At 56.6% G+C, this 27,192-nt stretch overlaps 2 protein-coding genes across 4 annotated transcripts in view; one reads left to right on the top strand and one right to left on the bottom strand.

The window, feature by feature from the left end:
- Nucleotides 1-6,810, bottom strand: part of Tbc1d16 (TBC1 domain family member 16) — an 82,434-nt gene extending 75,624 nt beyond the window's left edge. For all 3 annotated transcript variants that reach the window (XM_026408395.2, XM_026408397.2, XM_026408394.2), the window contains exon 1: nucleotides 6,743-6,810. The gene's annotated coding sequence lies outside the window, so the exon portion shown is untranslated. The remainder of the gene's footprint in view (nucleotides 1-6,742) is intronic.
- A 704-nt stretch (nucleotides 6,811-7,514) lies between these two features.
- Ccdc40 (coiled-coil domain 40 molecular ruler complex subunit) overlaps nucleotides 7,515-27,192 on the top strand; it is a 36,424-nt gene continuing 16,746 nt past the window's right edge. The window contains exons 1-10 of the mRNA XM_026408439.2: nucleotides 7,515-7,543; nucleotides 8,814-8,877; nucleotides 9,241-9,714; nucleotides 14,595-14,709; nucleotides 15,456-15,619; nucleotides 16,343-16,426; nucleotides 16,500-16,719; nucleotides 23,493-23,650; nucleotides 23,820-23,942; nucleotides 26,183-26,304. Coding sequence (XP_026264224.2) covers nucleotides 7,515-7,543; nucleotides 8,814-8,877; nucleotides 9,241-9,714; nucleotides 14,595-14,709; nucleotides 15,456-15,619; nucleotides 16,343-16,426; nucleotides 16,500-16,719; nucleotides 23,493-23,650; nucleotides 23,820-23,942; nucleotides 26,183-26,304 — 1,553 coding nt within the window. The remainder of the gene's footprint in view (nucleotides 7,544-8,813; nucleotides 8,878-9,240; nucleotides 9,715-14,594; nucleotides 14,710-15,455; nucleotides 15,620-16,342; nucleotides 16,427-16,499; nucleotides 16,720-23,492; nucleotides 23,651-23,819; nucleotides 23,943-26,182; nucleotides 26,305-27,192) is intronic.

Consider the following 27,192-nt stretch of genomic DNA (forward strand, 5'->3'; position numbering starts at 1 on the left):
CTTCTGCTCACTTCTGCTGTGAGCCTAAGACTCTCCTCAAAAAGCAAAGTCTTTAATTTAAATGCACAGGTGTGTAAGTAGCGCACACACACGCCATCTCCTGGGGAGGGTAACAAAGTCTAACAAAAAAAAAAAATCGTTGAGAGGAGGACCCTGACATCCACAGAGGCAGACGCGGTGGAGCTGAGCACGGTGTCAGGGACTGGGCAGGCACTGGGGGTGGGCAAGAGGACCAGGGCTCATACACGCCACTCTGGGCCCTGAGCCTGGCTGCCAGGTCCAGAGTGGTGTGATGTGACAGCCTCCAAATGTCCTGACTCCACTTGCACATGACCTTGAATGAAAGGGAGCAAAGGTGACTCTTCCTCGTAGGCAATGAAGCCAGCTCAGAAAGGGCCCAGCACCAGAGGGTCAAGAGGAGCGCCGGGCCCCTTCCAGGCCAGCCGACTGCAACTGACTCTCACACAAGGCCGCAACACCAGCAGCAGAGCCCCCAGCCCACCGTGGGCAGACGGCCTGAACAGACCCGGGCTTCCCAATCTCCGGCAGGGGCCTGTCAGCTGACTCCAAAGAGCAGCCGAGTCCCCCAGAGCCCCTTGTGACCCCACCGTTACAATCCTGAGCAGTGAGGCGGACAGCGAGGAGCAGGGACAGGGGTGCCAGCAGGGAGGAACCCCAACCGCTCCTGAGACATGTGTTTCTCTGCACGGTCACATCCCCGTCCATATTGCCGGCTGTCCATCCTAAGCCCAGCCTGCGAGACGCCTCCCCAGTCCTCCTGTGGCGCTCCGGCTGGAACGCCACCCTGGGGAGGTTCCCAGAGCCCTGTTTTGGTTGGTGCACAGGAGGGCAATGCCAACTTGGCAGCTGGCACAAAGAACACAGAGATGGAGTGACGCCAAGACCCAGACTGTGCCTTGGCTGGGGTGCACAGGAGAAAGTGACAACCCACGACTTCAACGGGAGCTAAGGTAAAACGTGAGGCTACTTTCAGCTTCGGACTGAGCGTGTTACCACCCATGCTCGATCCTGCGCTGACCACGTGACCACGAGGTAGGGCAGATTTCTGCAGACAGGATACTGTGTAACTGGAAAGCAAAGAACAACCTGCTCCCCACAACAGAGACACTCAGGCTGGAAACCAAAACGCCCTCCAGACTCACTCCTTCCCATTAACCTGCGACTCTGAAACTCAGAACACCCCAAAGACCACGGATCCCGCCACGCGGCTCAACAGGAAAGTCACTGGGCAGGAAGGAAGCGGAAGTCAGCCTCAAGAGGGCAGAGGTGGCTGGAGCAGGGGCAGCCTGCAGGGAGAAATGCAAGAAGCCGCAAAAGTTCCAGGGAGGTGGGACGTGGGGACAGGGATGGAGGAGGACGGCGAGGGAAGAGACTCAGAGCAGGGCTGGAAGGGTGCAGACTGCCCCTTGCACTGCCAGAGACAGCAGCAGGCCTGCTGGTACCCACTTGTGTTCCCTTTGTCCCATAGGAGCCACCTGGCCACTGAGACTTCTTGTGAGGTACTGGAGGGTTCCTCCAGCAGTACTTATAGGGGAAACTTAAGACAATTTTTATCCAAAAGGCATGGCCCGGGACTGGGTGATGCATGCCCTAGGAAAGGGAGCCGCATCACACATCTTCACCAGAAAACCAGAAATGAGCAAAACCCGGATGAAGAAAGAACACAAGAGGCTGCCTCTGGCTTCCCTCAGAAAGCAATCCATTCTGAGTGTATTAGCTTCCAACAGCTGCTGTAACAAATCAGCACAAATCTAGCAGCTTAAAACATGTTCTATTCTACAGTCCTGAGGTCAGAAGTCTGGGATGGCTCTCCCTGGGCCAAAATCAAGATTCTGTCAGAGCTGTGGCCTCCTGGAGGCCCCAGGGGGCCAGCTGCTCACTCTCCGCCTCCCAAAGCTGCCTTGTCTTAGCCCCTTTAAAGCCAGCAATGGCCGCTGGAGTCTTTCTCACATCTCGGCGCTCTGACAGGGACTCTCTGTCCTCCCTCTTCCACTTTTAAAGATGCTGAGATTCTGCCCAGGTAACCCAGACTCATCTCCCACCTCCAGGTCAGCCACCTTGATTAATCTGCAACCCTAACCCTCATCTGCCACCACCTCACAGTCCCAGGTTCCTGCACCAGGGCACAGATCTTTGGAGTCCACTCTTGGGCTGCTTTCTAACTCGCGGGGAACCCTGGCCCCCACCCACGCACTGGCCATCTGACGGCCCTGCAGGGCTGCTGCCCCTGAGGCAATAGGAGGAGGGCCATGGCCCTGGTGTCCCCTCCAGGGAAGCCTGAAGGGCCAGCGGGCTGCGTGCTTGCAGCCAGGGCTGCCCTATGAGCTTCCTCCGCCAACAGTCCTGGAGTCCTGTCCTGGTGTGAGAACAGGAAGCGGGGTAAGAGCAAAGGCACCACAGCCTCGTCCGGAAGCTGTGAGGGAGACCAAGTATCAGGGCAGCCTGCGTCCAGTAGGAGCGTGGCGTAACCAGCCACCTGCCCCGCCCTCCTCTGGGCCAGCAGGTCAGCTGCAGGATGTGGCAGTTGGCAGGACAGATCCGGTCCTGGCACTGCATGGAGCTGGCCGCCCCTGCGCAGGGTGGCCACTGCTCCCAGGGGCACCAGGGGTGGGGCCAGGCCAGGAGCAGGAGCCACAGGACCCTTCCAGGAACGAGTCGTGAGATGAAGCCCACGGCTGAATGCTCCCCTGGCCTTGTCACTGTCACACCGCTCCAAAGCCAAATGCCCTGAGCTCAGGTCACCTGCCATGGACCCAAAAACCAGTTCATCTGCTTTGCCCTCCAAGTCCAAGTAACAAAGAGCAGGAAGAGGCGCTCGCTGTCTCATCCCACAGCCAGACGCGCACAGATGAGGGTCGTTTTCCTCTGTGAAACTGCCCGACACACCTGGGACAGGCCTCAGCGGCCCCGCCCGGGGCTGTCCGTCCCCCACGGACCACCGTCTTCGGGGAGCACAGCATGAAGGGAAAGACCCTATCAGTGCTGCAGGCAGCTGAGTCGGCACCCGGGTCGGGGCAGCGCAGTTTGGGAATCTGGCCCCCTCCAGTCCCATCACTCCCGTGAGCCCCTGGAAGTGGACACGACTTGTCCTCCCGGTGGCATGGGCTCAGGCAGGGGTTGGTGCAGAGAGAACCCTGTTTGTGCACACACAGCCCACCGTCGGGGCTCACGTGGGAGAGGCCGCGGCCTCAGAAGCCCCCCGAGAGGAGCGAGAGCAGGTGGCGGCTGACCTCAGAGGGAAGGAACTGGGGTGCAGGTACAGGCTCCTGGAGCCACTGGCCACAGAGGAAAGGACGTAGGTGGCATGACAGCCAACCAAAGGAGGTGGGGAAGCTGTGCTCCTCCAACCGTCCAACTGTCACGCCAAGTACCGCCACTCCCTGGAAAATCCCAAAGCCGGGCCTCCGGGACAGACCATCTGCCTTGGTGCCCCTTGACTGCAAACACAAGCATCCCATGCCCCCAAAGAGCCCAGGCCATCAGGCCAGGGAGGGGCTGGGGCCAAGGAAAGACCAAACCCAAAAGGTAAGAAGGGTACAAATGCAGGCAGGAGACCAATGAATCCGGCGGGGTTGGCTGCATCCACACTGCACCCAGGACACTGGCTCCTAAAGGCTCACACTGTCTTTGCCAAGGTACCAGCAGACACACCACAAAGCAAAACCGAAATGGGGAGACCACACAGACAACACCACAAACACAGCCAACACTGCTCGAACAGAGAACAGGTGGGAGTGGCCCGCAACATCTGTCAAGTGGCCTGGTCCCCTCACTTCCAGAACACTAGGGAGTGGTGACATCCCATCAGACCACTGACCCAGGTCCTTCGGCGTGGGTTCTCCAGCCCATGATAAACCAAGCATGCAAGCTGGCACCCACAGATGAGCCTTCTCCAACGGCCAATCCAGAAAGGCCGTGGAAATAATACTGCCACATCTCTATTAGAGTCCACGCAGGTCATTTTTTATGTGCACCAACTCTAAACACCTGTATACAGTCAGAGTCCAAGACTCAGCAGAGAAGGACAGGCTGCGCTGGCCAGACGGTGGATATGGGTTCTTCCTGTTCCTTTCCTTGTACTGTCTGTCTGGTGGAAGGTACTTGAGCAGAGATGGGGCTCTGTCCCCCTGTGGCCTGATTTCTCTCATCCTTAGAGGATGAATATGTAGGTTCCCAAGACAGAAAAGGATGCACTCCGAGCAGATCTCACCAGATGGCTCCCAACAGCCGACTTATTACAGATTTTAGACCAGGTGTCCCAGGGATAAACAGCACTAAGAACACCAGTGCAGTCAAAAAGAGGGAGAGAGACCCTCAGCGTTTGGGGAAGAAGGGTACAAACGTGTATTTTCTTTCTTGTGCGCTGGCCTCATCGACTACATGGGCATAATACAAACAATGACACCAACCCCCTCACTACAAACCCTTCCCATTCAAGGGCTCTCCTCCCCCACACCTTAATATTATATGAAAATCAGCAGCTAGTCCTACCAGAATAGAATCCGGCCTGTGGATAAATCCAGGTACCAGGAAGGGACAGCCTAAAATTCTATAGGAGATTTGTGTTACCAGGTCACCTGGTCCGACCTGGTGCCCAGAAGAGCCTGTGGGACACAGACCCAGCCAAGTCACAAAGACAAGACTGAAAACAGAGTTAAATGCTGAATCTTACATCTGCCCCAAATCAACTTTCCACTTGATGAAGCAAGCACACGGACAAGAAGTCAGAAAAACAAAACCACAATGTTTTTACAGTCTAGCTAAATGTGAAAAAATCCAAAGGACGGCCATTGATAATGATCTAAAATGGGAACAGGCATCTACTGTATGTCAGGCACTCTGTGCTCTCCAGAACCCTTGAAAGCCTTTGAAGTAGGTGGTATTATTACCATGGTACCAATGGGAAACTGAGACACGAGAATTACTCGAGGGCCAGATGGCAGAATTATTGGAGGCTATGTTCTTAACCATTGCACTTGGCTACCCAAAACTGGGGGCAGAGGGACCAACGCAATTGTAGGCAGGTTGCAAACTCCACGCCTATCTTCTCCAATGCCTTCACACCGAACCCTGGAAGGCTCTTCTCGGACTAAAGTGAACTGGGACTAGCAGCTGGCAATGACATGACGTGTGCCTTGCTTCCCTGCTCTTTATGAATCACTTGGCAAAGTGCGCCTGTGGACCGGGAGGCCAGCTGCAGGAGGGGGGGCTCTGGGTTTTCTGGAGCCGGAACATCCTGCACTGAGGTACGGGGGTCACTCCACAAACATGGAGAAGTTACTTCTCCAAGGCTCGGTGTTCCTACATAAGATGGTGACAAACCACAGCCTGGCTCATGGGTTTATTTTGTGGGTTCAGTGAATTCATGTATAATAATCAGGAGCCACCCACACGACCACAATAATTGCTAGCAGATTAAACAATTCCACTAAAAAGAACTTTCTTTAGCTGTATTCCGAGACTCTGCTCACCATGAACATGGAACATGCAAAAAAAAAAAAAAAAAAAGATGGGCTACAGAAAATGCGACAACAGCACTCAGGACAACACGGGCCCTCCGTGCAGATGGCCACGGGAGAACGCCGAAGTTAACACTCGGTGTGCGGCGCCCCTTGACAAGGCTTTATCTGCAAAAGCTTTCATGGTTCCTGAAAGTGTTTAATATTCACCATCAATTTTAATGTTAATGTTTCTAATGAGGAATTTCTAAAACTAACACAGATTTTTTTTTAAGTTCTTTAATCAGTTGGTGGCAGATTTGGAATGGAATTCCCCAGTCTCCAGGTCTCTGAAGCACACTCTGACAACCAGTGCCTTTCCTTCCAGATGAAGAGGCATGAAGTCCTTTCAGGATGCAAAGCAGGAAGATCCTTAGGATCCAGTAACAGCTGGCCAGTCAGCCCAGCCTGGCCAAGGGCCTCAACCCAGGCAGTAAAACAAACTCTACCAGGAATGAGGGACTAACTTCCACTGTGTCCTTCCTACTCCTATTTCTGAACCAATCTGAACCAGACTGTGGCCAACATATGACACCAACTTCCGAGTGTGGGAATAACAGGATTTCAAGATTCACCACCTTCTGGCAAGGTTCCTTAGGTTATTTTTAACAATCCTAAATTTTTTTTTCATCTCTCTCTCTCTCTCTCTCTCTCTCTCTCTCTCTCTCTTTCTTTCTTTCTTTTTTTTTTTTTTTTTTTGTTTGTTTAAGGAAAGAATAGGCAGAAGAGCCCAGATCAAAAAGAAGTGAGTACCCTGACATGTGGATCTTGAACAGCCCAGTCCACCCGACCTACAGGCCCGAAACGCTAAGACAGCGCGGGCCTGGAGTGGAGGGCACCTCGGGCCGGTGTCGCCGGCGCCGGCACCCCACGAGTTCCCCTCGGCCCGCTCTGCCAGACAAAGAGCGCAAGTTCCCGGGCCCACGACTCCAGACCGCCGGGACCGAGTCGCCCGGAATTAGGCCCGCGGCCAGCCCAGGGAGCCCACTCGCCTTGGAGGGAGGCCCCGGGGTGCCTCTGGCGCGATCCCGGGTCCAGCCGCCAGGACCCCGCTCCCGATGGCGCTCCGCGTGCCTCCGGCTGCGGCCGGCCCCCGGCCCCTCCCGGCTGCAGGCCCGCACCCCCCGCGCGCCCCACCCCAGCTCCGCCGAGCGGCGCCGCCGCGTCCCGAGCGGGCCCAGCTGCCCCCGCCCTCGCGGCTCGGGCCTGGCCGCGGTACTCACCCGGGTCGCGCCGCGGGGGCCGGATCCGCGCCGGCTCCGGGAGCCGCCACCGCCGCCTTCGCTGCCGCCGCCAGTGAGGCGCGGTAGGGCGGGGACGCGTGGCGAGGCCCGGCCCCCGGCCCGCCCCGGCCCGCCCAGGCCCTCCCGGACCGCCCCCGGGTCTCCGCCCCCAGTCCCCCGCCCTCCTGCCGCCCCCAGCCTCGGGATCTGGCCCTCGCCGCCGGCTCTCGTCCCGGGGACGCTGCCCTTGGAGGGAGCGCCGCGCCTCGCGGAGAGGCGAGGTCCCTCGGACGCTCCCCGAGTGCGCTCGCCCCCCCCAGCTCCTTCTGCCTTTCGGGGGTAGGAGGCAGGACACCCTCCGGGAAGCGCTGGGCATCCTGGCTTCGCCCAGGGCTCCTCTCAGGATCTGGGAAGAGGGCGCCCGAGCCCCCAACGCGGGAGATGGAAAGGCGGAGTCCCCAACCCCTGGCGCCCCGACCCAGCCTGCCACCCTCGGGGCCCCTAGCCGTTAGGTCCCCGCACATCAGAGAGGCCCAGCTGGACGCACGGTACCCTAAGGAAACTGAGCCCGGGCGGCGCAAAGCTCGGACACAGCGGTGGAAGACCAGATTTATGCTTTAATGCACACTTTGGGTGTGCTCCACGTGCCCACGGATAGCTCAGGGGCCGCGCCGCCCTGCGCGGGGCTCGGCCCCGAGCCCCCGCGCGGTCCCTGCCCCTCCGCGCGGTCCCTGCCCCGCCGGATGTTGACGGCGTCGCCTAGCAACACGAGATGGCGGAGCCGGGCGACGAGGCTGAAGGGTAAGCAGGACCAAGGGGGCAGCCGGCCAGGGAGCAGCCCGCCGCGCTCGTCCGCAGTCCACGCCGGGGTGGCCTCGCGTCGCCCCCTTGGCTCTCCTGCTCCTTTCCTCCCACTCTGTCCCTTCTCCCCACTCCCGGGGCTTTACCGACCCTCCGCGTCGGCCGCCCGCCCCTGCCCCGCTCCCCTCTCACCTCCAGTCCTTTGTCCTCCCCTACCCTCCCTCTTCCCCTACTCCCAGCGCTTTCCTCGCCTGAAGACCCCGGACTCGGCGCGCCCTGCAGTAACCATGGCAACCACTGCGCTGCTTGGCTTTCGGGGCTGCGGAGTAGGGATCCCGTCCTGGGATGCTGGGGACACTTCTTGTGACAGGAACCTTAGCAGTCCCTCGCCTCTCTCCTGCAAGGACGGATTCCCAGTCACAGGCTGAGGGGAGACAGGCGGTCCCCAGATGTCACCTCTGCCTGGGGCCCAGCGCTTGCCCTGAGCGCACCTAGAGGGGCGGTTAGGTAAAGACGCACGCTGCCAACGGTGCACTCTGCTATGCTTTATGTAAAAGGACAAACCCGGTTTTAAAGAATCTGGACTTTTTGCGTAGACACCTCCGTATTGCTTCTTGTTTTGAAAAAGGGTAGGTCTCTATGAACTGATGGAACAATGTCCAGGTTGAGCCGAAGGAGAAGACTAAAAGTAAAACAATACATGCAGCATACTCTAAGGGGTGGGGCAGGGGTTTCGGGCTAAATGCATAGGAAAAAATCTGAAGGAATACAATTGTGTCCTAAATCGCCTCCTATTACCAGTGGTTATCTTGGGAAGGACAGGAAATCACAGCGGTTGTCATTGTTTGTCCACAAGTATCTATATTGATTTGCTTTAAAAAAAATTGGGTTTTAATTTTTAAAAAACATGATAGTTTAAATGTAAATCATAATGCTCTTGTTCTGTGTAAACCATTGGGAAGCTGACAAAGAGTCTTTGGGGCTTCTGACCTTTTTGGTGCGATTTTTTGTGCTTTGTATTTACTGTCCCCAGTTTTGTCCCAGACACAGTATCGTCAAGGTGACCTTTCTGCAGTGCTCTGTCTCATGCTCCCTGGATGTTTAGGTCATTGTGGTTTCCACTCATTCTCAGAGCTCTTGGCACCTGGGACACCTAGCAAGTGTGATCTAATGATGGGCAAAGTCCTGGCTGAGAGCCCAGGCAATCAGCTGACCTACAGAATTGAGGAGGGGATACATGCCAACTGTGGGACTGTTTCCCTAAAACCAGGTCTCACCTGGAAGGCGGATCGGCCTCTGGAGGAGAGGAGACCCAGGAAACCGAAGGCCAAGCGGTAAAGTTCCCTCTGGGAAGAGTTGTTCTGGGCTTGTGTTTACCAGGAGGTAAGGGGGGAGCTTGCTGGCCTCAGTGGGGTAAGGGTCCTTTCACCTGGCACGGGGACACACTCAGTTCCGTGACAGGAAAACTGGTTTTCCTTCCGCTTCATTTTAAATCCCAGCTCTGGGATTGCCCTGAGTTTCCAAGACTCATTTCCTGTAATGAAGTCGAGAGCATGGAGGCAAAAGGGAGAGGGTCGACCCAGCTTGAGACCCTCTTAGTGATGGGAGGCATGTGAAGGCATTTCCCGACTGAGCACAGCCCCTCCCAAGACCCTTTATCCTTTGATCCTTGCTTTTTCCCTGCCATCCCGTTATAGGAATCACCACCGCTAGAGAACAATGACCAGATAAGCCAAGAGGCGGCGGGTGCCTCGGAAGAGCAAATCACCACTGAAGGCGGAGGTGAAGTGGGAGGGGAAGGCTCAGATGAGGAGGACATCGCTGAGGATGAGGAAGAGTCCCCGGAACGACAAGTTGCCATTGAAGATAACGCCGAGGAGGAAGACGTGTCCATTGCGGAAATCGTACCCTTTTCTAATGTGGAAGTCACAATGGTTGAAAGACGAATCAGCTCTGCACAGTCCATTCATTCAGATGCCAACCTTCAGGAAGAGCCAGAAGATGAAAGTGGCCCTGTACATCTGCAGGAAGGCGTTGAAGATGCCTATCAAGAAGCCGTGGAGCCATCCGAATCAAAAGGGGCCATCTCCAGAGAGCCCAGTCTGCAGCCAGTCGAAGGCCCCTCTGAGCCAACGGGCCCAGGTGCTTCTGAACCCACAGAGGACAGCTTGGTGAGTAGCCCTGGGTTCTATTTTGTGAAAATGTCTTACTGCCCATGTGGCTCATCACCCTAGGTAAACAGCTTAAAGACACACTACAACCCAAACTGCAACCCCTGTTAGGATTCTGAAGCAAATTAAGCCTCGGAATCTACTAGCCTATTCCAAGAGATCCTGGACTTCAGTGCTCCCACACCCACGGTGGTTGACCTTCATAGCCACCCTCCACATCGGGACATCCAGAGCCACATGAGCCAGGATGGTGGCCAGGAGTCACAGGGCTCATGTGCTCATTTCAAGAGCATTGGAGATCTGGCTGGCGAGAAAGAGAAACTCAATTTTTTATTTTAATAAGTTCCAGTTAATTTACGTTTAAATGGCCACCTACTGCTAGGGGCTAACATATTGGACAGTGCAGTTCTAGGTAAAAAAATAATGAGAATAGTTACATCCTATTTTTTTTTTAGACAATTACCAACTTACAGGAAAAAATAATGTTACAATATAAGGCACATTTTATTTCCTCAGGCATTCAAAAGTAAGTTGCTGACCTGCACACGATCATCTCTGAATGATTTTATGTGTTTCCCACAAATAACCATTGAAATCTGAAAATTGAGGGCTGGGGATGTGGCTCAAGCGGTAGCGCGCTCGCCTGGCATGCGTGCGGTCCGGGTTCGATCCTCAGCACCACATACCAACAAAGATGTTGTGTCTGCCGAAAACTAAAAAATAAAAATATAAAAAAAAAAAAAAAAAAAAAAAAAGAAATCTGAAAATTGAGAGAAGGGGTGTAGCTCAACAGTAGTGCTGGCCTAATATGCTCAAGGCCCTGAGTTCCTTCCCCAGCAGTAAAAACAATGATAATAATAATCTGGAAATTGTGTGGCTACATGATCAAATAAGTTTCAGCCTCATTCCCATTTCACCTGACGCCCCAGTAACGACTTTTCTAGCAGGGAGGTCCTGTTCGGAATCACTCGTGGCCTTGACTCTCACATCCCTTTAGTCTTCTCTCTCTGTCCATTGATGACCTTGACCTTGTGAAGACCAAGGACAGTTTCCTTGTACAATATCCCCACTGGGATTTGCCTGGGTTTTCCCATGAGGAGGTTGGGGTGACCATCTCTGGCAGGGTCACCACAGAGTTGGTGCCCTGCTCTCCACTGCAACAACCAGGCAAGGCCTGGTCCAACACCCTAACTGACCATGTTCATTTTAACCACTTGAATGAAAAGTGCCAGGCATGGGGCTGGGGATGTGGCTCAAGCGGTAGCGCGCTCGCCTGGCATGCGTGCGGCCCGGGTTCGATCCTCAGCACCACATACCAACAAAGATGTTGTGTCTGCCGAAAACTAAGAAATAAATATTAAAAAAAAAAAAAGAAAAGTGCCAGGCTTCCCCACTGTGGAGTCAGTCTTTAATCTTTGCATTTATTAAAGTACCTCATGAGAAGGTACTTTTTATTACAATATGAAAATGAATGTGTATTTAGAATGAGAAAAAAATCACAACAGATTACTACCATTTATTTAGGACTTATTTCTCTTGGGTATTGTATACAGGTGTTGCACACCTTTTGCCAGAGTTGTCCCTAAATGTTTCTTATTTTTTTAACTCTATTGTAAAGGGATTACAATGATTTGTTGCTGGTTTACAGAAATACAATTGATTTTTCTTTATTATCCTTACATTCTGCAAGGTTGCTCAACTCCCTTGTTAGGAGAATCCATAAGTTCTTTTTTCTTTTTTTCCCCCAGAGATGATCCCATCTTCTGAGAATAAAGGCAGTTACTGTCTTCCTTTTCAATGTGGACACCTTTTATTTCCTTTTCTTGCCTGATTGCATTGGCTAGACCTGCCAGCACAATGCTGATTATCTGGGGTGAGAGGGGACATCCTTGTCTTGTTCCTGATTGCCTGTGGAAATCTTTCAGTTTTTCACTGGGTTTTTTGTAGATGCTTTTTATCAGGTTGTTGCTATAGTTTGGATGTGGGGTGTCTCCAAAATGCTTCTGTGAACGCAGAGACATTCAGAGGTGCAATGATTAGACTGTAAGAGCTGTAACCTAATCAGTTTATCCTAATTTGAATGGACTGACTAGGTGGTCCTGTTGGCAGGTGCGGTGTAGCTGGAGAAGGTGGGTCACGGAGATGTGCTCTCTGTCTTGTCTGTCTGTCTGTCTCTCTCGCTCTCTGCTTCCTGATGGCCAGGAGCTCACAGATCTCTCCCACCACCATTCCCTTGTGCCATGATGTTCTGCTTTGGGCTCAGGGCCATGGAGTTGGCTGACCATGGACTGAGACCATTGAAACCATGAGCCCGATTAAACTTTGCCTCCTCTGAGTTGTTCTTTTTTAGTTGTAGTTGGACACAACACCTTTATTTTACTTATTTTTATTTGTATGTGGGGCTGAGGATGGAACCCAGGACCTCCCACGTGCTAGGTGAGCGCTCTACAGCTGAGCCACGACCCAGCACCTCTCTGAGCTGTTCTTGTCTGGTATTTTGGTCACAGGACACAAAGCTTCCGGACGTACAGGTTGGGGGCAGGTCCCTTTATCCCTAGTTTGTAGGGTGTTGGGGTGTTTTGCTTTGTCTGTCATAAGTGTTGGATTGTCTCACATTCTTTGTGTGTCTATGGAGAAGATTGGGTGGTGTTTGTCTTTCTTACCTTTTGTTTACTTATTTGTCTATTTATTTATTTATTTATTTGCAGTACTGGGGATGGAACCCAGGGCCTCACGCCTGCTAAGGCCTCTGCCACTAGCTACACGCCGCCCCTTTTTCCACTTTTAGGTTTTTAATCTAGTAGATGATACTGATTGGGAGCCTCACCCCCAGGCCCCTTAGTGGACTTACCAGTGTCTTGGACACCCCCTGTATGACCATCTCCCACTCCACTGCGTCTCCTTGCCCCTCCCCTGGCCTCCCCACCACCCTTGAGCTCTGAAACCTGCCCTAGGAGGAAGGCCGGCCTCACCACTTGTGCTGGTTCTGAGCTGGAGGCCTCAGCCCCAGCCCGCAGCCTCTTGCCTGGCCTTAGGGCTGGGTTGTTCTGGAAGGGGAGAGGAGGGGGGGGGAGCGCAGCACTCGGACTCTGTGCTGTGCCCTGATGTCACCTGTCCTGACAGCAGCCCTACAGGAGCCACCGTCCCCCCATAGTACAGGTGGAGGCCTCCTCGCCTGGGCCAGGCCAGCCTCCCTGCAGACAGCAGCTCTTGCTCCCAGGGAAGCCGCCATCCCCCCCTTCCCCCATCCCGTGAAACCTGAGATTCAGTCACCCTGGAGAATCGCAGCATTCAATATTTGATGAGCCCCAATTAAGCTTAATGATGACAAGTGACAAATGCGTGACGAAGCCGCCTTTAGGAGCTGGACGTCAGTGAGCGTGGGCCTCTGTGGTGATCTACGCATCACTCCTTGCACTGTAGACCCTATTTGCACCCTTGGGCCCAGTTTCCGGAAAATTCACGGGGATGCAGTGTCCAAATACGATCACCCAGAAGGTCAGAGACAAGCCCAGAGAGAGCCCCACTCCCCTCGCTCCTGCTGGCTCCCTCTTGGGAGAAAATCGGATGATGAGTGGACCCTGTGGGGTCCAACCGTGTGTGTGGACGTCACTGGCTTCTCATTAGGAGGAGCCCATTCTGGACACTCTGGAGATAGGCTCCGGCCACTGCACCTCCATAATGTCACTGTGGCTCTGGATGCTGCTGGGACAGTTCCTAGGGCTGGGGTGCAGCTCGGTGTTAGAGCGCCCGCCTGGCCGAGTGAGGCCCTGGGTCCCTCCCTAGCACTGCAGGAAACAGAAAGAAGGAGGGGAGAGGAGGAGGGGGGAGCGGCAGGAGAGGGACGGCCAGGAGGGCACAGGCTGACAGCTGGGACTCCCGGCCTCTGCACAGACTTGGGTGAGCACTTCAGCTGCCTCAGGCTGTTCTCCCTGTGGGTCGTGGGGAGGGCGAGGGGGAGCGGATTCGCGGGATCACTGTGAGCCACGGCCAGTATTCACCATTCAGCGGCAGCAGTGATGATGTCCATAATGATAATTGCCCTTTAAAAGCCAGAACAGCCCCAGCACCAGGGAAACAGATAATAAAAGCCAAAGCAGAACCAGGTGTTTGTGTCAAGGGAAGATATTTCATTATAAAATTCTTATAAAGATGAGTGATTTGAGAGAAGAAAGAAGCCCTTGATGGCTGTGGAGACTTTCCAGCACGCTCAGGACAGGGGTCCCCCCCACAGGCAGATGGGCATTCAGAGTGAAGAATCCGCCGTGTCCACACACCCTTGTGCAGGTACTTAACTCAGCTGTAGGTCCGGACCAACAAAGACCTTCCCCAGAATCCCTAAGGCAAGGGCTGGGTGTTTTCTATCTTGGCCATTTGCAAAAGCCAAATAACCTTCGTGTCCAATTTTCTACTGCTTTCACAACTATGTTGCATTTGAACAACGTAATGGACCAAAATCAAATAACCTCCCTGTTGTGACTGAGTCCTTGTATTAATCAGCTTTTCGTCACTATAATGAAATGCCTGACCCAGGCTCCTTGTGAATAAGAAGAGGTTTATTTAGCTCAGAGTTTTAGAGGCTGAAAGTCCACACAGCGCAGCACAGGCTCTGTGGGCAGGCCACCCTTGGCATGGATAGCGGTGGTGGGAAGGCGTGCAGGTGTAAGCAGAGGGAATGGAGGGGCCAATCCACGAGAACCACTCAAAGGGTCCCATGAGAACCTCCTCAGGGCACCCCCAGTGATGCAAGGACCAGGCCGGTCCCATCACAGTAGCCACATCCAGGGACACGCCTCTGCTCACGGAGCCCTTGTGGAGACTCAGACCGTATCCCAGTCACACCAGCCCTCGCTGATCTGTTTTGCCTGTTCTTGCCACAGACGGAAGCACAGAAAGACGCCCCGCAGAAGGCCTTTCCCGTGGGGACCGGACACCGTGTCCGACTGAGCCTGGATGACATCGCAGAGGAGCTCCCCCGGGGCACGCAGGAGCCAGGTGGGGCAGCGCCTGGGGCCTCCGTGTTTCCTACGCTGGTGACCACAGGAAGTCCTCCCCGTCAGACGGGCGCGCACCAGCGTTCCTCTGTTCTGCTCAGTCCTTACTCGAGCCCCGAGAGTAGGAACCAGGCCCCAAGCACCCCAGGAGCCAGTCAGTGATTTATCCAAGTCAGCGGCAGGATGGGGTCTTCATGCAGAGCCTGAGAGACCCCACCCCAGTCCCTGCCTCCTGGTCCCCGGGTAGGAGCCCCGGCACAGCAGCCCTGACCCCGGCGTTGTGCTGCCTGGCAAAGGCCTGCCAGGAGGGCCCGCGTCTTCACCTGGCTGTGGCAGCCCTGTGTGGGCATGGGGGCCGGATGGCAAGGTGCTTACTCCCCAGGGAGCACCTGCCCACGAGCCCTCACACTGTGCACAAACAACCAAGAACTGCACATGTCTAACCTCGTAAAAAGCAGAGCAGGCCTCTCCCCCACCAGAGGAAGACGCTGCTCCCAGAGCCTCCTCCATCATCTCCCTGCTTTTTCAATCTTGCCAGCTGTTCCCAGCAACACCCGCTTCTGGTCACTCGGGACACCGGGGCTTCTAGGAGCAGGGACGGTGAACCACCTCTGAACCCCGAGCCTTGGTGGGGTGGCTTTCCCTTCTCTTTTTCATCGTGACCCATGGTGGGGCAGCTTTGTGGCTGCCTCCCCCAGAATACGAGGATTAGACCCCTTTCCAGCAACATCCTGCTTCCTCCCACAGAGGAGCCCCAGGCCCGCCCGCGGGAGGAACCCCTGACAGCCTTCCTGGACCGGATCCAACAACTGACCTCGGAGGAAGAGGCCCTGGAGGACAGAATCGAGTCTGACGAGAGTGAAGAGGCTGAAGAAGAGGCATCCCAGCTGGTGGTTCTGGACCCTGAGCACGTAAGAAATGCTCCTGGGCTTTGCTCCCACTCTCCACGGGGGCACGGCGTAGGCCTGGGACCCCCTGCGCTGTGTCGGTCTCACCTGCTCCCGAACGGTCAGCTGCACTTTGGGCCCACTTGGCAAGGAGCGCTTTTCTTTTAGATGAGTGCACCTTTCAGCCCAACCCTAACACGTGGGGCAGACCACTTGGGGGTGGCCACCCTGGACATGCAGGTGCTGAACAGGCCCCTGGCCTCCACCCTCCCATGCCAGGAGCACCCCCTTCCTTGTGACACCCCAAAATGTCTCAGACTGTGCTGAAAGGCTGTGCTGGGGGCAGAATCACTCGGCCGAGAGTCACTGCCCTGAGTGCCCCAATCAGCTTGTAGTTCCTTGTCCCAGCCCCTGGCAGAAAAAAAAAGGGAATTTTGATTTTTGTAACCCATTTAGAAAGTTGTGATGCTCCAGGCAGCCGGAGGAAGGAGCGGGGTGCACTGGGAAGTTCTTTGCCCATACCTCTGAGGCTGGCACCCCGGCCACTGGTCATACCACCACCCACCCCAAGGAACACTAGGAAGGCCACCACAGCTCACTACCCTTTTGCCATTCGGTTCTGCAGTGCTCATCCAGTAGGACGCCGGGCAGGAAGTGGGGTGCACGGCCATCTCTGTGCACAGGAGGGAGGTGGGTGTCCCTGGACTAGGCCCTGCAGTCACTGGCACACGCTTTTCCATTGTCTAGCCTCTGATGGTCAGGTTCCAGGCTGCCCTGAAGAGCTACCTTACCCGACAGATAGACAAGTTGAGGCTGGAACTCCAAGAGCTGGTGCGTATGGGTCCCGTCTCCCACCCAGGCCGGGCGCCGGCATCCCGTGACCCTGTTTCTCTCTGCGGCGCAGGAAGTGGCCACCAAGCAAAGCCACGCCCAGCGGCAGGAGCTGGGCGTCAGTCTCTATGGAGTCCAGCAGCACCTGGCCCGCCTGCAGATGCAGCTGGAGAAGAGCCATGACCGCCACTCGGTGGCAGCCTGCGAGAGGAGGCAGCAGGAGGAGGAGCTGCGCGAGGTGCGCGCGCTCTACAACAAGACCAACGAGGCCGCCAACCAGGAGCGCAAAAAGTGTAAGGCGCCCTGCGCCACGTGTGCGTCCCCTCCCCTCCCCGTGCCCGGGTGGGTGTCCAGTCCTTCCAACTACGTGTTTTTTAAAATGACCCGCGGGACAGCCATCAGAGCCAAACTTGTGTGGGCACCGTGGAGGGGTTCCTGGTTTGTTTGTTTTTTAAAGGAAGACCCATAAATTTCTTTTTAAAAATCGGGCAAACCCTAAAACTGATAATCGTTCAGTAATCAGGGGTGGAGACTCAAAAACATGGGGATGGTGGGGTCTACCGAGGTCGGGTCCCGAGGAAGCTCAGAGCAGAGAGCTACGGTAGGTAGGGTTTCATTCCGGCACTAGGCCACGCTGAAGACGCAAAGGCTGGTCCCTGCAGCCGCGCAGCCAGGGATGGGGCAGCCTGATGGGAAACCAGGTAGCGGTGGCTCCCGGAGCCAGGGGGAGCAGTGGCGAGGCCTGAAGCACTCCTGGTCCAGCACAGAGGGCACAGGGACGGTGAGCAGTGGCCTCCTCTTGTGGTCACTGGGAGTCAAGTCCCCAACTTTTTTTGTCAACGCTACACTAATGTAACAGGGAAATCGCCTAAAAAAAAAATCTGGAAGAAAATAGCACCTTAGGTATATCCACCTGTTCTGGAAAGAAATACTTTGAGCCCTGAGAAATTCAGGAGGGGTTTCCAGACCTTTCCAGGTCCAGGTCTGTGGTTCTGCTGGAGAGTCTGTGGGGCCGTCAGCAGTGGGCAGAGTTTGTTTGGCTCTTGGTTCTGGAGACTGGGAGCTCCCGGATCGAGGGCCAGCACCTGTGTAGTGAGCATCCCCCAAGGCAGCAGAGCAGAGGGGAGAGAGCAGGAGAGTGGGCCTGGCACCCCCAGCCCTTCATGAGTGGCAGGAATCCGTCAGGAGTGGGTCCTGGTGACCTGAACACCCCACCAGCCCTGGTGCCTTGGGGGTCACATTTCCAGCATCTACCCTTGAAGGACACATTCAGACCACAGCATTTATCAAGAATCTCTCCTCGTTACCTCCAAACCAACCCAAAACACAAAACAGAAGGTGACAGCCACACTGAAGGCAAGGAGCCACGTCTGGACTGTAGTGGAACTTGAAGGGGGACACTTGTCCCCAGCTCACCCCTACAGTGAGCCAGGAACCATGGAGCTGGCCAGCTCCTCTCTGCCTCGGCCCTTCTGGAAACAGCCAGACACATGTGATGAGGGCAGGAGCAGAAGCCACTCAGCCTGGCGGGGATGGCCGCAGTCAGCACACTTTTATCCTTCTCAGCTTCAAAAATTCAGTTACAGTTGTAGCCCTGGCCACAGGGCTGCTGCCAATGCACTGGCCCTTAGGTGACACCTGGTGCTTGGCCCCTCCTGAATGCCTTTGTCACCTACATGAGCCACTAAACCGTCCCATCAAAACAGGAGCCATCCTGGGGCTGGCAGCCAGCGCAGCCCACTGACGCGGAGCAGATCTGGCAGCAGACACACACCAGTGGGTATCCTGTGTGAGATTTCAGAGGACATGGCATGGTAAACGAGAACACAGGGTTAGGAAGAATGATCCCTGGAATTAAAAAATATAAACAGCTCCCAAAAGAGGCACCAAGCAAGTGAATGTTGTTGGAACTGAGTTTGTGAACGGAAGGCCAATTTGAGGAACCCGCCCTCGAACTGAGAAGGAGATAAGCAGGGAGAGAGCTGGGAGAGTCAGGGTTCAGGAAGAAGCTTCAGGAGGTGAGAGGCAGTGACCAGTGATGCTCAGACCTGGCACGAGATGGGGAATGACGGACCTCCGCAGCAGGACAGTGGAATTAAGAATCAGCATGGGGGCTGGGGATGTGGCTCAAGCGGTAGCGAGCTCGCCTAGCATGCGTGCGGCCCGGGTTCGATCCTCAGCAGCACCACATACCAACAAAAAGATGTTGTGTCTGCCAAGAACTAAGAAAATAAATAAATGTTAAAAAAAAAAAAAGAATCAGCATGGCTGGACGCGGCTGCTGACATCTTCAGGTTCCAAAGGAAAAGGAGACGACGCTTCAGACATCTCCACAGGAGGACTCCAGTGCCCGAGGAGGGAGCAGCAGCTGGTCAAGGCTGGCCCTGGAGGGACCAGGGAGAGGTGGAGCACCCCTCCAGCCAGACCCGACTCCTGACTCGTCTGGTGGGGCAGACAGGCATGGCTCCTTTTGTTTCTTTTCTCCTCTGCTCCGTTTCCCCTTCCCTCTCCTTCTCCTCTGTTTTTAAGCGTGGCAGCCTAGTGAGCAGTGCGGCGGTGCCCAGAGTTCTGAGGACTGGATACCCCCTGGACTGGAAACCCCCAGTGGGCATCCAGTCCTTAGAACTAGTTACTTTTAAAATGACCAATAAACTTGGGGCTGGGGATGTGGCTCAAGCGGTAGCGCGCTCCCCTGGCATGCGTGCGGCCCGGGTTCGATCCTCAGCACCACATACCAACAAAGATGTTGTGTCCGCCGAGAACTGAAAAATAGATATTAAAATTCTCTCTCTCTCTCTCTCTCTCTCTCTCCCCCTCCCCCTCATCTCTCTCTCTTAAAAATAAATAAATAAATAGATAAATAAATAAATAAATAAAATGACCAATAAACTTGACAGAATCCCTTCCTGTTGGATGAAGAACAAAGGGAGATGACACAAAGCCACAGCGTGGGACCAAGAGCTATGCCAGGGAACTTCTGCCTTGCTTATTTCAAAGCGTCTGCGCATGGCTGACTCCAGCTCTGGGCAGGCGCTGATTGCTCTCCCAGCCCTCCAGGGGCAGAAATCTGAGGAACTTTCCAGGCCTGTCCTGCAGCGCTGCTGACCACCGCTGAACCAGCGCACCCTGGAGCCACTCATGCACACAGGTCAGGTTCAGCGGCACCCGAGAAGAGAAGCGCCTGGCCACCAAGGAGGGCTCTCTTCTGGACGTCAGGCGTAACGCGTGACCGGGAACCTGCCCAGTTAACTCGCTGAGTTACACCAGAGGAGAAAAGAGGCCTTCTGCATGGACGCCAAATGGGCGCTTGGTAAACACCCAGTCCACCCAGGCCTGAGTGCCCCCTGAGTGCCTGCCAGGAGGCCCCAGCCGAGCCAGGGGCCCGGGAGACCGGATGCGGCAGGTGGTGGAAATGAATCGCGTCAAAGATTGACGGTAACTGACGGTGATGACGGTCAAAAGCTAATGGGAGAGGAATTCCACGGAGTGACTGGAGCCAGATGTGCAGTTTCCTTCTACACAAGTGACACTCAGCTAGGGAGGATGATTTAAAAAGATGCCATCCCCAGGAGCTATAGCAGCCACAGGACCCTGGGGAACAAGTCCCCAAGAACGGGGTGAGCCGTCAGGAGGAAAACGATGCTAATGGATGACGCGGAGCAGGCTTCACCGAATGGAGCAACCTGGTGGCTCCACGGGAAGGTGCTAATGTCACTTCTCTCTAAGTTAATAGTAAGTTTAGTGCGGCACCAGCTAAGGCCCATGTTGGGCTGTTTCTGGTGAGGTTGAGCTGATGGGCCAGTGTCTTACTTTGAAACAACATTCAGAATTGAAGATCTCCACTGTGAGAAGTGCCCCCACCCCACCACCCCAGCCCCAGGCCACCACCGAGGTTGGTTCAGGGGTCCTGCCTGAAGAGTACGTCTGCAGATATGAGCAGCTGCAGGAGGGCTCTGTCGCTCCCTCCCGCCTCATCTACACAGCTAAGTGTTACAGCGCTGCTCTCCTCCAAGTAACGTCTCCTGGAGGGTCCCGTCTCCTGGAGGGTCCCATCTCCTGGAGGGTCCCATCTCCTGGAGGGGTCCCGTCTCCTGGAGGGGGTCCTGTCTCCTGGAGGGTCCCGTCTCCTGGAGGGGGTCCTGTCTCCTGGAGGGTCCCGTCTCCTGGAGGGTCCCGTCTCCTGGAGGGGGTCCCATTTCCACCATAAAGAGCTCTATGCCTTGAAAGTTGGTTTGAAAATCACCTTGGAGGTCTAAATGCACAAGAGTACCCAAGAACCTCTGGAAAAGGAGACATCACGAAGGAGATGTCTGGTCAAGCGTGGAGGCTCCCTGGAACTCTGCCGCGTAACAGGAGGGAGGAAAGCAGCGGGCAGTTCCAGGGAGGAGCGGCCAGCTCGGCGGAGAGCACCTGCGAACGAACGCGCTTTGGAATGAGCTGCTGAAGGCCACCTAATCACGCTGGCTGCTTTGCGGGAGTCGCTGAGTTTCTTTTCAGTGCTGGGAAGGGAGCCCAGGGCCTCGTGCGTGCTGGGCAAGCGCCCCGCCGCGGAGCCGCACCTAGCCCCCTGAAAGTTCTCCATCTTCTGAAAAAGAAGTGCTTTGTCCTCCGTAGTTCCCACTCCAGGGAGATAAGTTCAGGTACAGTAAAGATTTAAGAATTCACAGGAGAACATGCCGGTCATCCCTCGTCACCTGGGGTGCAGGCACGATGTGGAGCAGAGGCCGGAGGGGAGGGCTTGGGCCGGTGGGATTACAGAAGAGCTGAAAACGTCCCTGTCGAGAATCACAAATGGGGACAAGGCCCTTGAGACGTCAGTGACGACATCCAGCCCTCCAGCACACAGCCACAAATGCGCTGGCTCCCAGCTGCACCTGTCAGAGGGTCTGGCGCGCAGTCCAGGCTCCACTCAGGACCCAGCAAGGCCAAGTCGCTGTGGTGACCGTCCTCCTAGTGAAGTTCCCCGGGGAACTCTGCTCCCGAGCTTGTTCCCATCGCTGGGGGTCTTCAGGCCCCTGCACCTGTGAGGCTGAGCCCCCTTCTCTGCTGACTGCCACAAGGCTGTGCCCAGCTCCTGCAGACGCCACCCAGACCCTCCCCTCCCAGCCAGCCTTGGAGACTGTCCATCCTTCCCGCTGTGACTTCCCCTTTACCACCATCCTCAGGGAACACTGGCTCTCAGAGGGTCACCTGCCAGCCCAGGCCACCCGGTGACCTCCCTGTGGCGTCAGTAGCACGATCACAGAGTAGCCCCAAGAGGCAGAGATGTGGGAGCCATTTGAAAATCCTGCCCACAGCGTTTTTATTACACAAGGAACTCCCAGGAGCCAGTACAGACCACCTGCATTCCAGTAGGAGAAGGGGTAGGGAGACAGGCGGGCAGGGCACTCAGGGAGAAGACCCTGGTGCGAAAACAGAGTGGGTTCACCTCGGCTAACAGGGAATGAACCTTGACTTAGCTGCTCACACGGAGGAGGGTGGGATGGGTGCTCTTAGGGACGCGTGGAACGCACGCCTGGTGTGTGAAGGTGGTGAAGTGGTCCGCTCAGTGCATGCCAAGTCCCACGGACCGGTGGCTGAAACCAGAGGTTCATTTCTCACAGCCCTGGGGGCTGGACGTCCCCGATGGTGGTGTTGTGGGGCTGGCTCCTCCGGTGGCTCCTCAGTGTGCGATGGCCTCTCCTCCTGAGTCTCTCAGGGAAACCCCTCTGGGTCTGGATCTCTTTTGAGAACACAGGCTGGGCCAGGGCTACCCTAGTGCCCCACTTGGCCTTGGCACCTCTTTAAAGGCGCTATGTCCAGGTGCAGTCACATTCGGAGAAGCCCAGGGGTCAGGATGTCCGTGATCCAGAGCAGAGCTCAGCCCTGCGCAGAGGGTCCCTTGTCTCCATCTCCTTGAAGGACAGTCAGGCAGTGCTTCCCCAGACGCAGCATGGACGCCCTGGCACACCCGTGCTCCCTGGCAGGAGCAATCTCAGATGACAGCGAACTGTGCGAAAGGGAGCAGGCCGTAGCTCAGAGGTGGAGCCTGGCAGTGCCAGGCCCTGGGCGCCATCACCAAGGGCAGTGACTGGCAGTCACCACAACAGAGACTGCCCAGTGGGTCCGAGAGAGGGATAAAGACCCAGAAGAGAAGAGAACGCTCCCTTCCAGGGCCTAACAGTCCGTCAGAGGAAGGGAGTGGTGAGCAGGAGAAGAGGAGAAATAGAGAAATCGTGGATGAGGAGCGTCCACGTTGGTGGAACTGTCACCCCACAGGTCCAAGGAGAGCTGCCCGGTGCCTCACCGTCACACTGACGAGAACCCAACCCTGAGGCAGCCGTTGGGAGCCCCGACACACAGCCGGCCAGTCTCCCTGCGGGGCTTCCGCCGCCCTGCTCCTGTCTCCGGATCCTGCAGACAGCAGCGAGCGTTCACAGCGCTGGAAATCCCACAGTCCCTGGGCCTTTAGAAGCATCTTCTTTTGGAGCTTGGGCTGTGTCCTTCGAGGGCGCCTGACCCGACTCGTCTCCACCCAGCAGCCTTGAGCCTCTAGTGGGTGCGCTCTGCCCTGGCGCACGCCATGCCAGGGAGCAGCGATTCTGTGTTGAGGCACAGCTGCCCAAACAGGTGGCCATTCCATCCTCACCATCCATCTCATGGGACTCTCCTTAAAGGGAATCTATTCCTTGGGGTCCAGTCTTTTGGGGGAACACAGATAAAAACTGTTCTCCAGCTTTGAGTGGGGATGGGAAGTACTGCCCGCTGGAGGCCCAGCCTGGGGGCCCGCCTCACCCTGGGGCCCGCACTGGCCCTGGTCAAAGCCTGGGTCTTTGTGGTTCAAGCACAGTCCCAGCCCCACCTGGAAACATGTTCCCTGGACCTGCCGGGTGATGGTGGGGGTCCCCGGGTGCTGCCCCTCCCCTCCTTCCAGGCCACGCGAAGCGCGGGAGGAGCTGACGGCTGCTCCTGACTCTGCAGTGGCAGCCCTGCAGCTGGAGATGGAGAGCTGACGGCCGCTCCTGACTCTGCAGTGGCAGCCCTGCAGCTGGAGATGGAGAGCTGACGGCCGCTCCTGTCTCCGCAGTGGCAGCCCTGCAGCTGGAGATGGAGAGGTTGGCCCTGAATCTCTTCTACATGCAGAACGTGGACCAGGACGTGCGGGACGACATCTGCGTGATGAAGCAGGTGGTGAAGAAGGCCGAGGTGGAGCGCACGCGGGCCGAGGCGGAGAAGAGAAAGCAGGTGCGCCGCGGGTCCCGCAGCTGGTCATCTCTGAACCTTCCCTCGGCTGCCCACGGGGCCCTGCCAGCGGGGAGGACGAGGCAGCCTGGGCGCTGACTTGGGTCGGGTTGTGGAGTGGTCCTCGGGTGTGGACAGGTCTTCTCTGAGCACCTTCTCATCCTGAACCCAGGACCTGTTCGTGGACCAGCTCACCCTGCGGACCAGCCAGCTGGAAGACGACATCTCTCTGTTGGAGGCGCAGTACCTTGCCCAAGCTGAGGACACCCAGATCCTAAGGAAAGCAGTGAGTGAGGTAAGAACACCCCAGACACGCCACTCCTGGGCCCTGGAGTCTTCTGGGCTGTGCCACTATTGATGCCACCATTGACGAGTGACTGCAACCGGCCGCGAGTCCAGAGAGTCAGAAGGCCGGGCCTTGCCCATCTGCCCATCTCCTTTAGCCCCTGGGAACCCCTGGCTGTGCCCATGGTGGGGTCCAGCAGGTACCCCGGGGCCTTAGGACAGGGCGTGGGAGTTCTGCCAGGAAGAGAGGCACTTCCAATGCTGGGGGACCCTGGCAAGTCCTGAGCCGGCTGCCAACCTCTTCTGCAGAGGACTGAAGTCTTGGTGGCCGGCACTCCCAGGCAGTGCCACCGTCTGCCCCAGGAGGAGGAGGGTCACAGAGGTGAGCCCCTGGGTAGGAGCTGCGGCTGTCAACACCAGGAACCAAAGTGACCTGGCCGGGGTCTACCTGAGTTGCTGTCTGCATTCGCTAGTGCAGGAATGACTCAAGAAGTCATCCAACACAAGAAGAGGGGACTTGAAGGAGGGACAGCAGGCCTGGTCCAGGGTGGCAGGAGGAGGGTGCGGCATCGCCAAGCCGTCTGTCCTGTTCACCCGGGAAGACCATCAACCCAGGGTGGGTTCCATTCACACCTCAGGGGAAGCTGAGCCTCTTGGTTAAGAAAGTGCTTCTGGAGTTTTCCAGCCAGGAATCGGGGCAGGGAAGGTCCGGTGGGGCAGCCAGCTGACCCATACCTGGGATGGAAGGATTCCCAGCACGTGGGCCTGAACCCAAGAGAGTCCTGGGCCAACTGGGACAGGGTCACCCTGGTGCCGCCCCCCCCCCAGGTACTAAAACACTGGAATGAGGTAGGGAGCCGACAGAAAATGTGGGTCCAGTGGAGTCTGCTCATGGGCGGTCACCAGGGAAAATCAGCCCTTCCCTCACACCCGCCACCACAGCAAGTTCCAGGGGGAATCAAGTATTTAAACAGGGGGAGTGGACCAGGAGGTGAAAGGAAATTTTTATATAATCCGGGGCTGAAGGGGCCTCTCAGCATCACCCAGAGCAGAACCGTAACAGAAAGGACGGGAGGGACCCCAGCGGCAATGGAACCCCGCAGTCGAGGACCCCGTGAGCTACATGCAGACAGACCTCAGTCAGCGGGGGCTGTCTCAGCCTGTTTTCCACTGTTGAGGGCACAGCACCTCACCCCGGAGGCTCTGCAGAAGAGGTTTATTTGGGATCAAGGTCCTGCATCTGGGGACCATCTTTGGTCCAAGGTCAAGGGACTGCATATGGGGACCGCCTTCTTGCTAGCAGCGTCCCAAGGTGAGAACAGGGTGCCTGAGGCCCTGGGCGAGATTTCATGGGCAAAATCTCCCCAGAACTGCAGCCTTTTTCCACCTGTGAGGGCAGAGCCCTAGTCACACCTTCAAGGTCCCGCCTGGTCCCTCCTCTTGATATCCAGCGTGGGGGTTGAATCTCCTCATGACTTGGGGAGGGACAGACCACTGCCCACCACAGAGGGTGTGAGGAGGCTTGGAGAATCACCAGAATCCAGCGCACTGGGGCGACGCTGCAGGGTTTCTGCTTTTTTGAAGCCTGTTTGCACCTTTGCCTCCAATCCTGGTGTGGCTCCACCAGGACAGGGTCCTCCCAGGGTCTTTGAATTTCCTTCCTGGGCCAGCAGGTGCCACGGATGCTCCTCTGGTGAACTGAGAAGCCAGTGATCAGCTGATGGAAAAGGCGGGCCATCCCCACTGAACTGGCTAGGGCCGAGGAGCCAGAGGGAAGCCCAGCCTCCACCCTGGACCTCCACCCCGGGCCTCCACACAGGGTCCCTCCCTGCTGTCAGGACCCTTATTGAGGACAACACTTAATTTGTAGCAAAATCACTCCCCTTCCCCCAAATATCACTACTTGGACTTCATTCCAAGGAAACTACTAAAACACACTCAAACAACACGTTGATACTTTAGAAAAGCCATAGATAAAATGAAGACCCCTCACTGGGAAGACAGGCTCCACCCCTGTTAGAAAGAACACACTTGGGCCAGCCAGGCGGCAGCCGGCAGCCTCGGGGACTCCCAGCCCCAAGCACCCCAGCCCCTGCCAGAGGCCTGAAGGGATTCCAGGCTTCCTTGAAGCCCGTTTGGCTTCCTGTTACCCCTTGCTGTTGCGTGACAAGAAAGAGGGCAGAGGGGGGGAAGAGGCGGCTCCCGAGAAGCCCTGGCCCTCACCTGTGCCCGCGGCCCCTCCCGCGGCAGGCCTGCATGGAGATCGAGGCCATCAACATGGAGAAGAAGCGCATCCTGCAGCAGTGGTCCACCAGCCTGGTGGGCATGAAGCACCGCAACGAGGCGCACCGCACCATCACGGAGGCCCTCAGGTATGGCCACACCGGGGTCAGCCGTCCCCGGGAGCAGCAGCCAGGTGGCGGGCGGGCTGGGGACACGAGGGCATGGGGCGGTCTAGCAGGCCCCCTCAGTCCCACCTCTCCAGGTCCCCGGATCTCCAGGGACACGAGGTTCCCGCTCTCGAAGGCCCTGGGGCGGCAAGGCTCCTCTCAGATTTCCTGGCAGGATTAGGGAAAGGGAAAGAGAAGGGTGGACCCCGGGACACAGCCTCCCCTCCAGAGCACAGAAACCCCCTCCCTCCCATCCACCCAGAATCCCCAGTTCCGTTCCCATGGAAGGGCGGGAGGAGGTGGCTCTGAGACGGGGATGTTGGAGACGGGGGTGCTACGCGGATGCCCAAAGCCACCCAGGGACGGGGCCTCTGGACCTGGGACCCGGAAAGCTGGGTTCTGGAGATGGCCTGTGGCTCCCGCGCGGCACGCTCTCGCCACGGCTGTCCTGTCGTTGCCACCTCTGGCACCCACGGGGGCAGTGCAGAGCGGGCCCTGGGTCGAGGAGCGCAGGCTCTGCCCGCAGCAAGCCTGGTGCCGTGGGGGCAGCCAGGAGACCCCAGGTGCTGTGGTTTTTAAAATGCTGAGGTGTAGGTGATTGTTCTTAAAAGACAATGCAACATGAGTCATGCTGGATTAAAAGTCCTCGCTCCTCCTCTTCCCTCCATCAACAAAACAAAGCTGAGGGGCCTCTGGAGCATTCTGTCTGAAGAGGAGCCCAGGCCAGTTGTGGCTGGACAGAGTCTCCCTGCCCTGCAGGGGCTGACGCTGGTGCTCAAGGCCATCTGACCACCTGCGTTAGTGGCCCGGTGACCTTGAGTAAGGCCGCGGCAGAGGGTCTCTTAGAGGGCTCAGCACTGGCGGCTCCCC

Source organism: Urocitellus parryii, chromosome 7, assembly GCF_045843805.1.
Source record: "Urocitellus parryii isolate mUroPar1 chromosome 7, mUroPar1.hap1, whole genome shotgun sequence".
NCBI lineage: Eukaryota > Metazoa > Chordata > Mammalia > Rodentia > Sciuridae > Urocitellus > Urocitellus parryii.